Source organism: Lethenteron reissneri, chromosome 24 (genome assembly GCF_015708825.2).
Source record: "Lethenteron reissneri isolate LAM-NWPU_2019-01 chromosome 24, ASM1570882v1, whole genome shotgun sequence".
NCBI classification, from domain to species: Eukaryota; Metazoa; Chordata; class Hyperoartia; order Petromyzontiformes; family Petromyzontidae; genus Lethenteron; species Lethenteron reissneri.
In genome coordinates, this window is record NC_083802.1 from 19,833,054 (window position 1) to 19,848,401 (window position 15,348).

At 53.4% G+C, this 15,348-nt stretch overlaps 1 protein-coding gene across 1 annotated transcript; it reads left to right on the top strand.

Moving 5' to 3' along the window:
• The first annotated feature begins 6,287 nt into the window (after positions 1 to 6,287).
• Positions 6,288 to 12,248, top strand: LOC133346773 (beta-1,3-galactosyl-O-glycosyl-glycoprotein beta-1,6-N-acetylglucosaminyltransferase-like). The gene is made up of 2 exons (XM_061558630.1): positions 6,288 to 6,426; positions 9,616 to 12,248. Exon 2 carries the CDS (start codon positions 9,624 to 9,626, stop codon positions 10,995 to 10,997), a length of 1,374 nt encoding a protein of 457 aa, XP_061414614.1. The 5' UTR covers positions 6,288 to 6,426; positions 9,616 to 9,623; the 3' UTR covers positions 10,998 to 12,248.
• The last annotated feature ends 3,100 nt before the right edge of the window (positions 12,249 to 15,348 follow it).

A 15,348-nucleotide genomic window follows, 5' to 3' on the forward strand; every position in this document is an offset into this window, starting at 1 on the left:
TCATATTTCAACTGCACCATCCCATCTCCAAGACCAGGATGTCATGGTCAAAGAGGTCGATGCCACCCATACCTCGCTGCCAGATCCCACAGCTGCTGCAGTCAACACGCGGCCACCAAGATCTGCCCTGACAGTCGTCTACCGCCATTTGCTCGTAGATCTTCTCTTCCCTCATGGAGACCACTCTGATGCCTGTCCTCGGTAATCGGCCCTCCCCCATCCTGCACACAACGGCCTCGCCCACCGGATCCCATCTACACCATTCGCCTGCCACGTTCTCTTCCCGACATGCATTGCTTCTGTCTTTCCACGAAATTCCCAGCATCCATCCTCAGATACTTGATGCTCAAATGCCACTAATGTATTTTCCAGTTGTTTGACACCAACTCTGATCCATTCCGTAATCCAGACAGAAACCGATCCACGTTTGCTTGTGGGTGTTAGGCCACAGAGTTTTTTGTTGACATTTTGGGATTAAAACCACTTGCGTAGCCTGGGCCAAAATCAAACGTCGATCTTATCGCACTGGTTACGATTTCATTTGACAGACAGAACTTCTGCCTACTCGATGACCACTCGTGATCCGTCACGCGCGGCCCACCAACACCCAGCAGCCCAGCAGTACACAGTATGTAGCCGCTCCTTTTCTCAACACAGAACTGGCTCGACCGGTCTAGCCCACATTCAGGCTTCGTGAATTGTGGATAACTTCCTGGCATGAAAGATGCGATTGAAATCGCGTCACCCCACAAAACATTCCGTGCATGCTCTCTGCAACGCCAAGGAGCATCGGTGCCAATCCTCGCCCAAACGTCATCCCGTGAGCACATTGCCACCACTAATAATGCCATCTCGTCATTGGCTTCCCGTTACGTTTTGGGTACAATGTAAAGTATTGCCGCTGACCTACAAGGCCTTAAACGACCTTGCACCCTTTACATGCAACAACTGATACCCCCTGCATGTACCGCCACGACCGTTCCAAGTCCAGATCCCGTGCCGAGAGCTGTGGTGGCCGATAAATATGCGCTGCTCCACGACGACGGAACGCCTCCCCATCACCAGTGGCTAGAGAGGGACGCTCACTCGCCCTGTTTATGTCTATTTCGCCTGACTTACATTTCCCATCTACGACCAGAGGATTCTGGACATTGTAGTATTGATATTTCCTAACTAACTTCGTGCGTGGCGCACTGAGATCCCTGGATGAATTGCGGCTTCTACATTTAAATTGTTACTGCGCTGCCAAGTCACGATTTATGATGAAGCTGCGTCACAGCTCTCGTATCGCTCCATCCCTGCTGCTGCCGGTCACGTTATATCAAATTTACTTTGGTACCTCGGGCAAAGGGGGCCACAATAAACCTCGTCACCAACTGCTGATGGTTTATTTGCAAAGCGCACAATGGGCAGGGTGTGCGGTCTCCGCATTTCTGTCGTTGTGGTTGTCGGGAACTCGTTTTCTTAGCCGGCACTTGTTCTGATTGGTGGGGTTATCGCGTCGTTTACCGACTTGATGCACGGCAGAGACGTGCTTGGAGGACACGGTCACGAGGTGTACACTGGGAGCACCTGACGAGCTCGGAAAACCGCTTTCTCAGGTCGACTCGACTGGGCTGCCCCTCCACCAGACGTGTCCACGTGGCCTCCCACACAACCGAGGTCCCAAATATCGCTCGCCCTCATCCACGCGGCTTGTTTCGGAGGTTCGCGGTTCGAGTCCAGCAGCCGCCCTGGTTATCACTGCGGATGTATAAACCGCAAAATGCTAAGCGCCGTCCACTTCGCGGTGGACAAAGGTGCAGTGACGTTGTTCTCAAGAGTAAGACCATTGTGTGACTGCGTCAGTCCAAATAAAAAAAAACAATTATCCGCAAATAGCTAAACTGAGTTCATACAGAGCAAAGGTTGCCCATGACTGGAAATTTGGCATGACTCCAGTGCCGGTAATCTGGACCATCCCCCCCCCCCGCTTCCCCAGCTCGATCCGCACTAACTCACTCCGGCTGGTTCCTTCCAGGTCGTTCTGGCCCATTGCCACCACGTGGACCCTCTTGAAAAGAGTCGCGAAGCTCGGTGAGGTTTGTCACGGGTAAACGAGCAGAATCCTCGCCAATCATAATTCGACACCCCCCTCTCTCAGCACACCCCTGCAGCTACTCGACACACTTGCACACCTCCATCCTGCACCCTCCACGAGTACACACACACACACACGCCCCGATTAACATCCACCAGCAGGTGTCACGGAGTGGTGCCAACGTCTCCGCGGAGCTTGTGCCACACGAGCTGCACTTTGAGATCACGGGGAGTGACGATAAGGGGGCACTGACCGGCAGAAGCGCCACCTGCCCTCGCAATGATGCAAACAGACATAGTTACAGTCTGCGTCATTACATTCCTCGATTACCACTTGGACAAACGCCCGATCTCACGACTGCAGATGCACGCGACCGCGTGACGCCAAACGCCTTACCCCACCGCAACACGACTCGCTCCTCGTATCGCTCGAGCCCATTCTATGCACATTCCACGACAATAACGAGCCTTTACACTATGAGATCTCTTTTACCAGTGGCAAAATATAGTAGTATTATTATCATTATCAGAGTTGCTTCTTTTTTTTGTTAGCTTTTTTGACTACTTGTGTTGTGGTTATTGCAAACATGATGCCTTGAATAAAGGTGTCAGTTTTGTACCAGTTTAAAAGGGTAAAAACTTACTACTACAATAACGAGCCTGTCACTCGCATCTCCAGCCGTCGCCAATCCCGCGTCGCGCGCTGAGCCCCAACGCACCACAGAGGAGAGAGGATTGTGGAACTGGGCAGGCTCCGGGCCTGGTGGGGAACCCGCACGCCGTCTTCGCTGGGGTGTGCAGGTGGGTTCCCGCACGTGGCGGGGCGAGTCGAGGGCGTGAGCCAAGGGGTCGTGCGAGTGGCGCTGCGAGCGCGTGGATCTCCTGGGGGAGGACGCGCGCACCCGTGCTGCCGCCGGGACGGTCACGTGCTTTTTCTGGGTTCCACTTTCACGTTTTTAAACTGGAGGAATCCGATGAGCTATAAAGCTCTTTTTTCTATGTCCAGTTTATGATTGCGTAACCAGGTGAGCGGGCACGTCACAACCTCGCGATAACAGTGATTTGGGTCACCGACACGATGAAGTCAATTAACATGGAAACAAAGTAACTTTGGCAAATAGAAATTGGGCCAAAAACAACACGTAGTACAGTGATTATGGGGAATGACAATCGCGTAACAGAATATCGAGAAGAGAGAACGAACGGAAGTCAATGTTACATTCGGTGTAAAAAAATTACCCCGAACAAGTCGGCTTTGAATTCCAGACAAATGTGACTTGGCAAAGCGAGCTGCAAGGTGGGTGTGCCAAGGCCATGGGGACGGGCAAGACGACGGCGAACGTTCAAACGACGTGCTGGACTAGCAGGAGGCGTGGAACACGCGGCGTGACCCGCCGCACCGACTGGGACGAACGACCCGGAGTCGCGACCGGCTTTGACGCGACACGAGGCTCACGCCCCGCGCAAACAGGGGAAGGCCGCGACCCACCATCGCTTTGTACTTCTGTATGTGTATTGTGTCACAACTATCTCGTGGCTCGACATTACGAATCTAGGAGGGGGGGGGGGGGGTGTCATCACGACACGAGTATCGCATGCACGCGTCGTTGGGGAATACAGAAGTCGACACCAACTTGTCTTCTTTACGGTGGGTTATAGACTCTTACAAGAGTTGGTCGCTGATCGCTCATCCTCTCTCTATAACGCGCAGCATGGAGCGCGGATGAATGAGCATCCCTCATATACTGCACCACGATGTTACCCCAGAGCTGTCTAAGCAACGGGAGTGTTTTTAAGCGGACCAATTGTGAAGACGTGTCACATTAGCTCTGGCTGTGAGCCCGACAGATAATCTGTGAACATCAACACCCTCCGGCGTGCGCTCCTGCCCATTCACATCGGTTTGTATGTCAATGCAATATCGCATTGATATTAAACACGTAACCTACGTCCGATAGGACTGGTACGCTATCTGGTGATGCTGCTGCTGCGTTGGTAGGGGTGCATAACCACAAATAACACTGTAACACAATTTTTGTCCCTGGGTAGTAAGTGTTATTTTTTAATTCTTATGCCTAAAAAGTATAGAAAATGGCTTTTATTCCCCACAAAATTTGCTTTTGTGACCAGGACAGTGATATTTTTAAACGTACCTATTTTCATTGAGAAAACGGGCGAATTTATGTCTTTTCGTTCACATAAAGTCATAAAAAAACATATGAATCGAAATTAACATGTATTTATACTAAAGTAATAAAAATTTACTACAAAAGATTTAGAAGTGAGTAGTTTGTCGAGATTTACGATCATACTGTCAACCACTTTCACGAATCAGCTCCCAAATGTAGTCTCCCATCATGTTCTTGTTATACTTTCCTTGGTAGCGGCGTTCAAAGTCCAGTATATCCTGGTGGAAGCGCTCGCCTTGCTCCTCCGAGTACACTCCCATGTTCTCCTTGAATTTATCAAGATGAGCATCAAGGATATGGACTTTGAGGGACATCCTACAGCCCATTGTGCCGTAGTTCTTCACCAGAGTCTCAACCAGCTCCACATAGTTTTCGACCTTGTGATTGCCCAGGAAGCTCCGAACCACTGCGACAAAGCTGTTCCAAGCCGCTTTCTCCTTACATGTGAGCTTCTTGGGGAATTCATTGCACTCCAGGATCTTCTTTATCTGTGGTCCAACGAAGACACCGGCTTTGACCTTTGCCTCAGACAGCTTAGGGAAGTAGTCTTGAAGGTAATTGAAGGCTGCCAACTCCTTATCTACAGCTCTGACAAATTGTTTTATGAGGCCCAATTTGATGTGCAGTGGTGGCATCAGCACCTTATGGGGGTCCACCAGTGGCTCCCACTTGACGTTGATCCTCCCCACATAGAACTCGGTCCGCTGTGGCCAGTCCCACTTGTGTTAGTGCATCTTGGTGTCCCTGCTGTCCCAAAGGCAAAGATCGCAGGGAAACTTGGTAAAACCGCCTTTGAGACCCATCAGGAATGCCACCATTTTGAAGTCTCCGATGACCTCCCAGCCATACTCATCATACTTCAAAGCATCCAGCAAGGTCTTGATGCTGTTGTAATCCTCTTTGAGGTGCACCGAGTGAGCCAGGGGAAGAGATGGGTACTTGTTACCATTATGGAGCAGCACGGCTTTGAGGTTCCTGGATGAGCTGTCAATGAAGAGGCGCCACTCATTCTGGTTACAGGCGATTCCGATTGCTTGAAACAGACTGGTCACATTGTGGCAGAAGCAGAGCCCATCTTGACGGGTGAAGAAGCTGCAAAAAGGTTGGTGACGCTTCCTCTGATCTGCGACTTGCACACTTGCATCCAACAAGTTTCACTGCTTGAGCCTAAACGTCAAAAGTTCGGCATTGGACTTGGTGAGACCAAGATATCTGATCAAGTCATTGAGGTCTTTTTGGTTGGGGTAGTCTGGGTTTATCTCCTCAGCTCCGCCTCTGAAATTGTCATCTCGATCTACAACGTCTTCCTCGCTCTCTGACTTGCTGCTCTCTTCTAAAGACGGCAGTGTGGTACCGGGGCAATGGATGAAGGAAGGTCCGGATACGTGATAGCAGGTGCATTCTTGCCATTCCGACGTTTGGAAGGGTCCACCATGCAGAAGTAGCAGTTGCTTGAGTGGCCAGTGGGTTCCCGCCAGATTCTTGGGATAGCGAACTTCATGGCTTTCTTTTCCCCTCTGTACCATCCTACAAAAATACATTTATTTCACCCATGACGAATGTGTAAGATTCTCGAAACATTTTTTATATATGATATATTTTTTTAATAACATTTAAAATTGTAAAACATTTAAAAATAGAAAAACTTTTACAATTTCTTTATTTTTACAAATGTTATAACTTAAAATTCCGAGCAACAATTGTCCATCTTACCTTCCAGGCATAATCAATTAGAAAATAGTACTACCCAGGGACAACATTTTGCTTGTTACACAGTGCAATTATTAAACTGGACACATTAGTCAATGACATGGCCCTTCTTCACATCACACACACGGAGAACAGAGACGTACAGCAGATGAGTATCGAAATTCAAATGAACTTGACCAGGGTCTGGGTGAACTGGGAGGGATCAGGAAGGCGTGAGCGGCGGTGTCAGAATGGAGCGGAGCGTCACCTCGCGAGGGGGAGGTGGGGGTGGGGGGTGGGGTGGGGGGTGCAGGTGGCAGGGCTCGAGGTGGGGTCTGATCATCACCTGGAGCACGCACGCACTCGCTCCCCGCTCACCTGCCGCGGGTGGCCACAGCTCGCGGGCTCTGTCGCCTGCCCTGAAGGAGAAGCCACAGAGAGCTGCGAGTTCGGCGGCCCTGGTGGCGAGGTAAGGGCCCTCTGTCCGACGTTTCGCACGCACACACAGACACGGTGTGTGTGCGTGCTGTCGAGCTCGCCGTGCTACTGGAGGGGCTTTGTCGTTTCCTTTCGCACGGCTGCCGCTGTGGATGCAAAGCGACGACGACCTCACATCGGGCGAGGGTGGTCAAGCCCCGGGTGGGTCACCCGCGCGAGCAGCAGCAGCAGCGGTAGCAGCGGAGGAGGCGGGGGTCGCAGCTGCGATCTCCACGTCGTCTTTGCCGATCGGGACGTCGTCGCGTCGGCTGTTGCCGCTGTGCGCGGCGGGGCTCACCTGGGGTTCTGCCGTGGTGGATGGCTGTACAGTGCAGCGTGTACTGTGTGTGTACCGTGTGTGTGTACTGTGTGTGTGTACCGTGTGTACTGTGTGTACTGTGTGTGTACCGTGTGTACTGTGTGTGTACCGTGTGTATTGTGTGTACTGTGTGTGTACTGTGTGTACCGTGTGTACTGTGTGTGTACCGTGTGTGTACTGTGTTTACTGTGTGTGTACTGTGTGTACCGTGTGTGTATTGTACTGTGTGTACTGTGTGTGTGTACTGTGTGTGTACCGTGTGTACCGTGTGTGTACCGTGTGTGTACTGTGTTTACTGTATATACTGTGTGTACTGTGTGTGTGCTGTGTGTACTGTGTGTGTACTGTGTGTGTACTGTACGCAATGTATGTGCTGTGCGTGTGTACTGTATGTACTGTGTACTGCGCGTACTGTGTGTATGTACTGTGTGTGTACTGTATGTACTGTGTGTACTGTATGTACTGTGTATTTGGAGTGTGCGCAGCGACGAACCCGGTGACCCGAGTTCGAGTCCCGCGAATATTTCAACCGGTCCTGGCCCACGCCTAGGTCGACTCGACCTCAAATGAGTACCCGATTCGATGCGTAAACATCGCCCCTGGGGAGACAAAGGCGGCCGGGTATGGTGCTGGTCACCCATCACCGTCGTGTGCCACTGCCGATCTCCATAGGCGCTCGCTCACAGCACTTGCCTCAACAGTGAGCTCAAGGCTATATGGGGGATCTTTGCCTTGTGTGTGTGTGACCTGCCAGGGGTTCTAAAACACTCGAATCACCATCAGAAGTCGAGAGTGAACGGCGGCGCTGCCAAATGATTCAGTCTCGCAGCCCGGCCCCTGCTTGTCCGCCTGCGACTCGTCCTGTGTGTATCTACACTGCATGTAGAACTTCTTTTGCGCCGTACGTAGCCACGCGTGCTCATTCGGAGGCTCCTGTGCATAGGGCCAGGGCAGAACCCAGCTTCACCCACGCCAACAGCAGTAGCAGCAGCACCTGAGTGACCCCCCTCGTCACTGAGTGACCCCCCTCGTCACTGAGTGACCCCCCTCGTCACTGAGTGACCCCCCTCGTCACTGAGTGACCCCCCTCGTCACTGAGTGACCCCCCTCGTCACCACGCAGTGCGCTGTGCTCGCGTCAGTCACCGTTGTTGGCCGCACGAGAGAACTCGGCACGTTCCACGTGGCGAGGCGGCCACGGGTGGCTCCCACTGGCGAACGTCTGCGGTTAGGGCTGGCTCATGGGCCAGTTTACATCGGGCCGACGGCTCGTATGCGCCGGTACACGTGTGTGTGTGATGACAGTGGAGTCAGCCTGCAGTACCAGTGGGCTGGTGCCTACGGGAATGATCGAGAATCGGAGCGTGGCCAGGGACCGTGTATAAGGGAGATGCGCCGGGCAGTGTACTGAGACACGGGCGGAAATTCCTTCCCGTATGGCGAAGTCATTTCTTTCGAACAACCATTTCTGGCTTTCTATAAAGCGGCGTTCGTTTGAGCGAGCACAGAGAGAGATAAATAAGCAGACGATTCAGCCTCCTTCCCATCCCACATCTGTCCCGCCACGTAAACAATTAAAGCAATGGATTTACACGTTCCATCAGCCACACGACCTTCTGGGTGTGCGTACATTTTAGTAGCGTTGGTTCAACACAAGGACAACCCTGGAGCAGTTTCGACATTCACTGTCTCATCAGCAGACGCGGGGTAGCTTAAATCAATGCTCGTGAACTCCCCGCTCCACCTAGCCCGGTAGCATGATGTGGCATTGACACGGAAGTCGCCATGTGACTGTGTCACACGGCCGGCTTGTCAACTCGTCTTGCGCAATGGAAACGTCCCACGGCAGCCTCTGGTCACGCCAGGGTGCGGGATGGGGCCTGTAATTAATGCACCACGGCCACAAACGCACCTCTCGTTGCCCGCCACCGCCGGATTAGCAATAGTTACCGATACTGGGGGGCGGTCCATGGACTCAGTGGGATCCGAACCAGGGTGCCCTCCTTATCGAGAACCTCCTGCTCCCACCCGCTAGCCGCTTCCGCCAAACTTGCAAAGGGATGACCGGCGAAATATGAAACATCAAATCGGCTTTGTGTTCAGCGGCAGACCACACTCAGGCTTGACGGGGGACAGGGATTTTCAACCGGGGATTCCAGCAGCTATCAAGGCTAAGGGGGTCTGCAGGGTGCCACGTGTTCCACGGAGACCAGAAAAACAAATGTCAGGATGGTCCGAGACTGGGGTTGAGGCATTTTCGTGGCTAACGAGACTCCACAAAGCCGATTCTCATCTCTACTGCGGTGGATGTTCAACCGGAATGTTTATCCTCAAACACAGCAGTGAATGATGACGATCGTCCGGCCCAGTGCTTTGGGAATTCCAGGTAGCGGTGGTTACTGTACAGAACTCTCGCGCGTTGTTGATTATGACGATTATTACGACAATAAAGAATAGCACATATCATGTCATCCCAAGCCGCCCTGCGCGTCACTCGTACGGACACACGGACACGAGTAGTGACCTGCAGGAGGAGGATGAGGCATTTATAAACATTAATTTTGCAGCGATGTAAAATGGTCTCGGTTATTGGCGGTTGAATGGTCTGAAAATGTAATGACTTGGGGAGGAGAATCTTGGTGAGGCCTATCATTGTCTTTATGAGAGATGAGCCGCCTGTTTACTTTGTCTTAAAATGCCTGGCTCTGCTCGTGGTGTCACCTTTCATTAATTAATTTCCCAAACGCTATCATCACTCACGGTGGGACAGGGTATTACTCTCGGTGCGAGCAGTTGCTGTGTTGATACGGTAGCCCTAGATACTCAGCAACGCGGCTTTCATATTTCTCCTTTTAATTTCCAGGCGCAAACATGGGCCAGGCGGTCAAGTGGAACAGAAAGGGGGTGATCGTTTGCGCCGTCGCGATCGCCACAGGAGCGGTCTTCCTCGTGTGCGTCCGGAGTCACAGCGTGCCCAGGGAGCCGCGCGGACACGGGGAGACCTGGGGCCTGAGCCGCTACGAGCTGCCGGACATGGACCCGCGCTTCCCCGTGAACTGCTCTGCGGTGGTGCGAGGCGACGAGGAGAGCATCGCCGAAGCGATGCTGCTCTCCATCACCGTCGAGTTCAACAAGCGGCGCCCGCTCGCAGAGGACGATTACCTGAGGATGACGCGCGACTGCGATGCGTTCAAGCGCGACAGGAGGTACGTGACGGTGCCGCTGAGCGACGAGGAGGCGGCCTTCCCCATCGCCTACTCCGTGGTGGCCCACCACCGCGTGGACATGCTGGAGAGGCTGCTGCGCGCCATCTACGCGCCACAGAACGTCTACTGCCTCCACGTGGACCAGAAGTCGCCGCCGCCCTACCAGGAGGCGGTGCGCGCTCTCGCCGCGTGCTTCCCCAACGTCTTCCTGGCCAGCCGGCAGGAGCGGGTGGTCTACAGCTCCTGGCTGCGCGTGCAGGCCGACCTCAACTGCATGCGGGACCTCGTGGCGGCGCCGCAGCCCTGGAAGTATTTCATCAACCTGTGCGGCCTCGACTTCCCCATTAAAACCAACCTGGAGATGGTGCGAGCGCTGCGCACCCTCAACGGGAAGAACAGCATGGAGTCCCTGCACACTCCGCGGGACAAGACGGTGCGCTGGGAGATACGCCACGAGATCGTGGATGGCGAGCTGCGCTCCACGCACGTCAGAAAGTCCCCTCCGCCCATCCCCACGCCCATGTTCTCCGGGAACGCGTACATCGTGGTGACGCGCGCCTTCGTGGAGCACGTGCTGAGCGACCCCACGGCGCGGGCGCTCATCGAGTGGGAGAAGGACACGTTTAGCCCCGACGAGCACCTGTGGGCGACGCTGCAGCGCCTGCCCGGGGTGCCGGGCTCCTCGCCGCCGCACGACAAGTACGACGTGGAGGACATGATGGCCATCGCGCGCCTCGTGCGGTGGTCCTACATGGAGGGCGACACGCTGCAAGGGGCCGCTTACCCGCCCTGCCGCGGCACCGTGGTGCGCTGGGTGTGCGTCAACGGCGTGGGCGACCTCCCCTGGGCGCTGCAGCAGCACCACCTCTTCGTCAACAAGGTTGACTCGGCCGTGGACGACGTGGCCGTGCACTGCCTCGAGCGGCACCTGAGGAGCAAGGCCCTCGGGGAGGCCGTGCGCCCCTGTGCCGGGGCCGGCGCCAGCACAGCCGCCTGCGAGGAGACGCGGCCCCGGCACGTGGCGGAGCGCGGGGCCTAAGAGGAGTCGTTTCGATGGCTCCTCTTCAGAAGAGTCGTTCTGTGAGCCACGGCGGATGCACGCCACGTCGCGTGACGAGGCACATCGACGACTCTACGCCTTTCATCAGTGAAGCCTGTTCCATCCGGTGCCGTTGCTTGTACTTTACAAGTCGCATTGTTGCCCTCACGTGGGGCGACCTCGCTGCCTCGCCCCACCGGTGACCTTCACCATGAATACCCACGCCTCTGGATTCTCTGATGTCTGATTTTTAAGCGGGGCGCTATGCTTTGCAAAATTTTCAAAGACATTTCTTTTTTTTAATTTTCCAGGGCAGGCTAAAAAAAGCCCAAAAGGTCAAGAGACCAGCGACAAACGGCACTATTTATCAAAGTTCTTGCATTGAGAGAGGTTATTAGAAGAATTTTGGAAGAGAGACGATGATGGGGTCGATTTCCAAAGTGGAGCAGTGTCAGGAAAGAAGCAGAGAAGTGTTGTGACTTGCAGTGTGATGAGTGAGTGAGTGGGTGAGTGTGTTGATGTGACCTGCAGTATGATGAGTGAGTGAGTGGGTGAGTGTGTTGTTGTGACCTACATTGTGGTGAGTGGGTGAGTGTGTTGATGTGACCTGCAGTGTGATGAGTGAGTGAGTGGGTGAGTGTGTTGTTGTGACCTGCAGTGTAGTGAGTGGGTGAGTGTGTTTGTTGTGACCTGCAGTGTGGTGAGTGGGTGAGTGAGTTGTTGTGACCTGCAGTGTAGTGAGTGGGTGAGTGTGTTGTTGTGACCTGCAGTGTGGTGAGTGGGTGAGTGTGTTGTTGTGACCTGCAGTGCGGTGAGTGGGTGAGTGTGTTGTTGTGACCTGCGGTGTGGTGAGTGAGTGAGTGAGTGGGTGAGTGTGTTGTTGTGACCTGCGGTGTGGTGAGTGGGTGAGTGTGTTGTTGTGACCTGCGGTGTGGTGAGTAGGTGAGTGTGTTGTGACCTGCGGTGTTTGGTGAGTGGGTGAGTTGTTGTTGTGATCTGCAGTGTGATGAATGAGTGAGTGGGTGAGTGTGTTGTTGTGACCTGCAGTGTGGTGAGTGAGTGAGTGTGTTGTTGTGACCTGCAGTGTGGTGAGTGGGTGAGTGTGTTGTTGTGACCTGCAGTGTGATGAGTGGGTGAGTGTGTTGTTGTGACCTGCAGTGTGGTGAGTGGGTGAGTGTGTTGTTGTGACCTGCAGTGTGGTGAGTGGGTGAGTGTGTTGTTGTGACCTGCGGTGTGGTGAGTGGGTGAGTGTGTTGTTGTGATCTGCAGTGTGGTGAGTGGGTGAGTGTGTTGTTGTGATCTGCGGTGTTGGTGAGTGGGTGAGTTGTTGTTGTGATCTGCAGTGTTGGTGAGTGGGTGAGTGTGTTGTTGTGACCTGCAGGTGTTGGTGAGTGGGTGAGTTGTTGTTGTGATCTGCAGTGTGGTGAGTGGGTGAGTGTGTTGTTGTGACCTGCAGTGTGGTGGTTGAGTGGGTGAGTGTAGTTGTTGTGACCTGCAGTGTGGTGGTTGAGTGGGTGAGTGTAGTTGTTGTGACCTGCAGTGTGGTGGTTGAGTGGGTGAGTGTGGTTGTTGTGACCTGCAGTGTGGTGGTTGAGTGGGTGAGTGTAGTTGTTGTGACCTGCAGTGTGGTGGTTGAGTGGGTGAGTGTGTTGTTGTGACCTGCAGTGTGGTGAGTGGGTGAGTGTGTTGTTGTGACCTGCAGTGTGGTGAGTGGGTGAGTGTGTTGTTGTGACCTGCAGTGTGGTGAGTGGGTGAGTGTGTTGTTGTGACCTGCAGTGTGGTGAGTGGGTGAGTGTGTTGTTGTGACCTGCAGTGTGGTGAGTGAGTGAGTGGGTGAGTGTGTTGTTGTGACATGCGGTGTGGTGAGTGGGTGAGTGTGTTGTTGTGACCTGCGGTGTGGTGAGTGAGTGTGTTTGTTGTGACATGCAGTGTGGTGAGTGGGTGAGTGAGTTGTTGTGACCTGCAGTGTGATGAGTGAGTGAGTGGGTGAGTGTTGTTGTGACCTGCGGTGTGGATGGGACTAAACCATGCAGCCGCGCGACGTAACAATGCACGGTGTCCATATTGCTTCAGTTGCGAGCGCGTTGCCCATTGAAGCCCCACGGCTCAATTTCATAATCACCCGTAATTGCCGAAAGGTGTTTATGGAACAGCACGACCGTATTTATTGAAGGCACCTGTCGCTATACGGCACCTTGCGTTGGCCTCTGCAATACGAGCGGAGACCGAGAGAACGGCGGGGACGCGTGGAGAGAGAGAGTTGGGGGGGGGGGGGCGTGCCCAGTGTCGGCCACGCGCGCCGTGGAGCGCGCGCGAGCGAGCGTCATTGTACACCCATTGTTCACGCGTATAACCATTGTTCTCGCGTACAACCATTGTTCTCGCGTACAACCATTGTTCACGCGTACAACCATTGTTCACGCGTACAACCATTGTTCTCGCGTACAACCATTGTTCACGCGTACAACCATTGTTCACGCGTACAACCCATGTTCTCGCGTACACCCATTGTTCACGCGTACAACCATTGTTCACGCGTACAACCATTGTTCATGCGTACAACCATTGTTCTCGCGTACAACCATTGTTCACTGCGTACAACCATTGTTCTCGCGTACAACCATTGTTCACGCGTACAACCATTGTTCACGCGTCTGACCTCTCCCATATACAAGGAGAAGAATCAGCACATTCGTTGATAACACCGTGATCCCTAAAAGTAAAAGTAGTATAAATAGGCCAAGTTACACGTGTAGTCGCAGACGTTGTCTTGGGAGCAACACGTTTTATTACAGCAACTCAGCACGCAACGTAACGTAACCTACACTCGGGTGTTGAACGCCCAGTAAGCGGGCTGCACATCATGCCAACACATTATCCGCCGTGGCCTCGCAAGCCCGGCACCACACAGTGACACTCACAGTCACTACACGGGCACTGAGCCCCTCCTCCACAACGCACAGAGGGCCGCTGCAGAGGCATCGTGGATACGGGTTTGGGAGGCGGTGTTATTGACATGTTTTGACTTCGATGAAACATAAACACAGGTTTACTCTTTCAAGCAATGAAACAGGGCGTGTTAAGATGTTCAAACACCAAAATAGATAGATATCTTCTGCAGGCATCGAGTTTCCATGAACCACACATACTTGTCACAAAACATGCAAACAAAAGTGGTCTGATAAAGATATACGCATCGTCCTTGATACTGATTGGCCTCCATCCGAGACGGGCTTCTTTGTGGCCTCATCTCAGCAGCGGTAGACCAGCGGACGGTACAAAGATCATGCAAGTACTGGATCAGAACACTTGCACCTCGGGTCGAGCAGTGATATGGTTGAGTGTGCGTGTGCACCGCCGTCAACACAGCAGCAGCAGCAGCATCAGCGCCAGTGGTGGATGTGCTTCGTGTTTGGATCGAGCCGTGTGATGTGGGTCACGCGTTGTGCAATCTCTCTCCCAAGCCAGTGGTCCCCGGCCTTGTTTAGCTCCTCCTGCTCCCCCCTCCCATGTCGGGTTCTGTTTCTACCGAGCAGTGGCCACCCCCTTGCTCGACCCAACGGGGTTCTGAGAAATAAATGTACGAATAATGAACGTCAATATTGTAACCAAATTGTCCATTTTGTGAGGTTTATTGTGACTAGCTGCTCGTAACTACAAGCGCGTACAAACAAAATCAACAGATGCTCTGCACACGTGACGTTATTTGTTCGCGTTCGCTCGTTCCTCTTGGAGACCACGGCGTTTACGATGAATGAGTTTCGAAAGGTTTTGTTTATACCACTCTAGGCTACCATATTGGAGTGAAATGTAATCGAAGTTATTTTATATCGCCAGATTCACACGTAATTATCCACCGATGACTCTCGTGTATGATATGATTCACACATTTCTGAATGACCTCTCGTACCCCGAAGGGGTCTGCGTACCCCCAAGGGGTCTGCGTACCCCCTGTTGAGAGCCGCTGCTCCAGTCACGCTTGGTGGTGCGACCCTCGTGTTCTGTGCCTAACTTCTTTCGCACCGCGCATAACCAACGGCGCTCAATCGCATATCCAACCATTTCACAGCGAGTGGGATGTGTGAAGACCGCCCTGTATTCTAAAAATGTGTCCATGTTTGAGATGTGGGCTTACGTTCTCATCGTAAATGGGCCATCAACAAAGACGATTGACCCAGACGGGTGACAACTTTGCACTCTCTGGCGTGGTCGCCCGGCCACACAGACGAGGGCCCCGCAACGGACCCGTCGGGAAGTTTCGCAACATCTGTGTTATCTGCCAACCCTCGCTGCCTCCATCGTGATGATGGATCACAGACCACCAACGAGCCGCCCCCTTTGTGCCATCGGG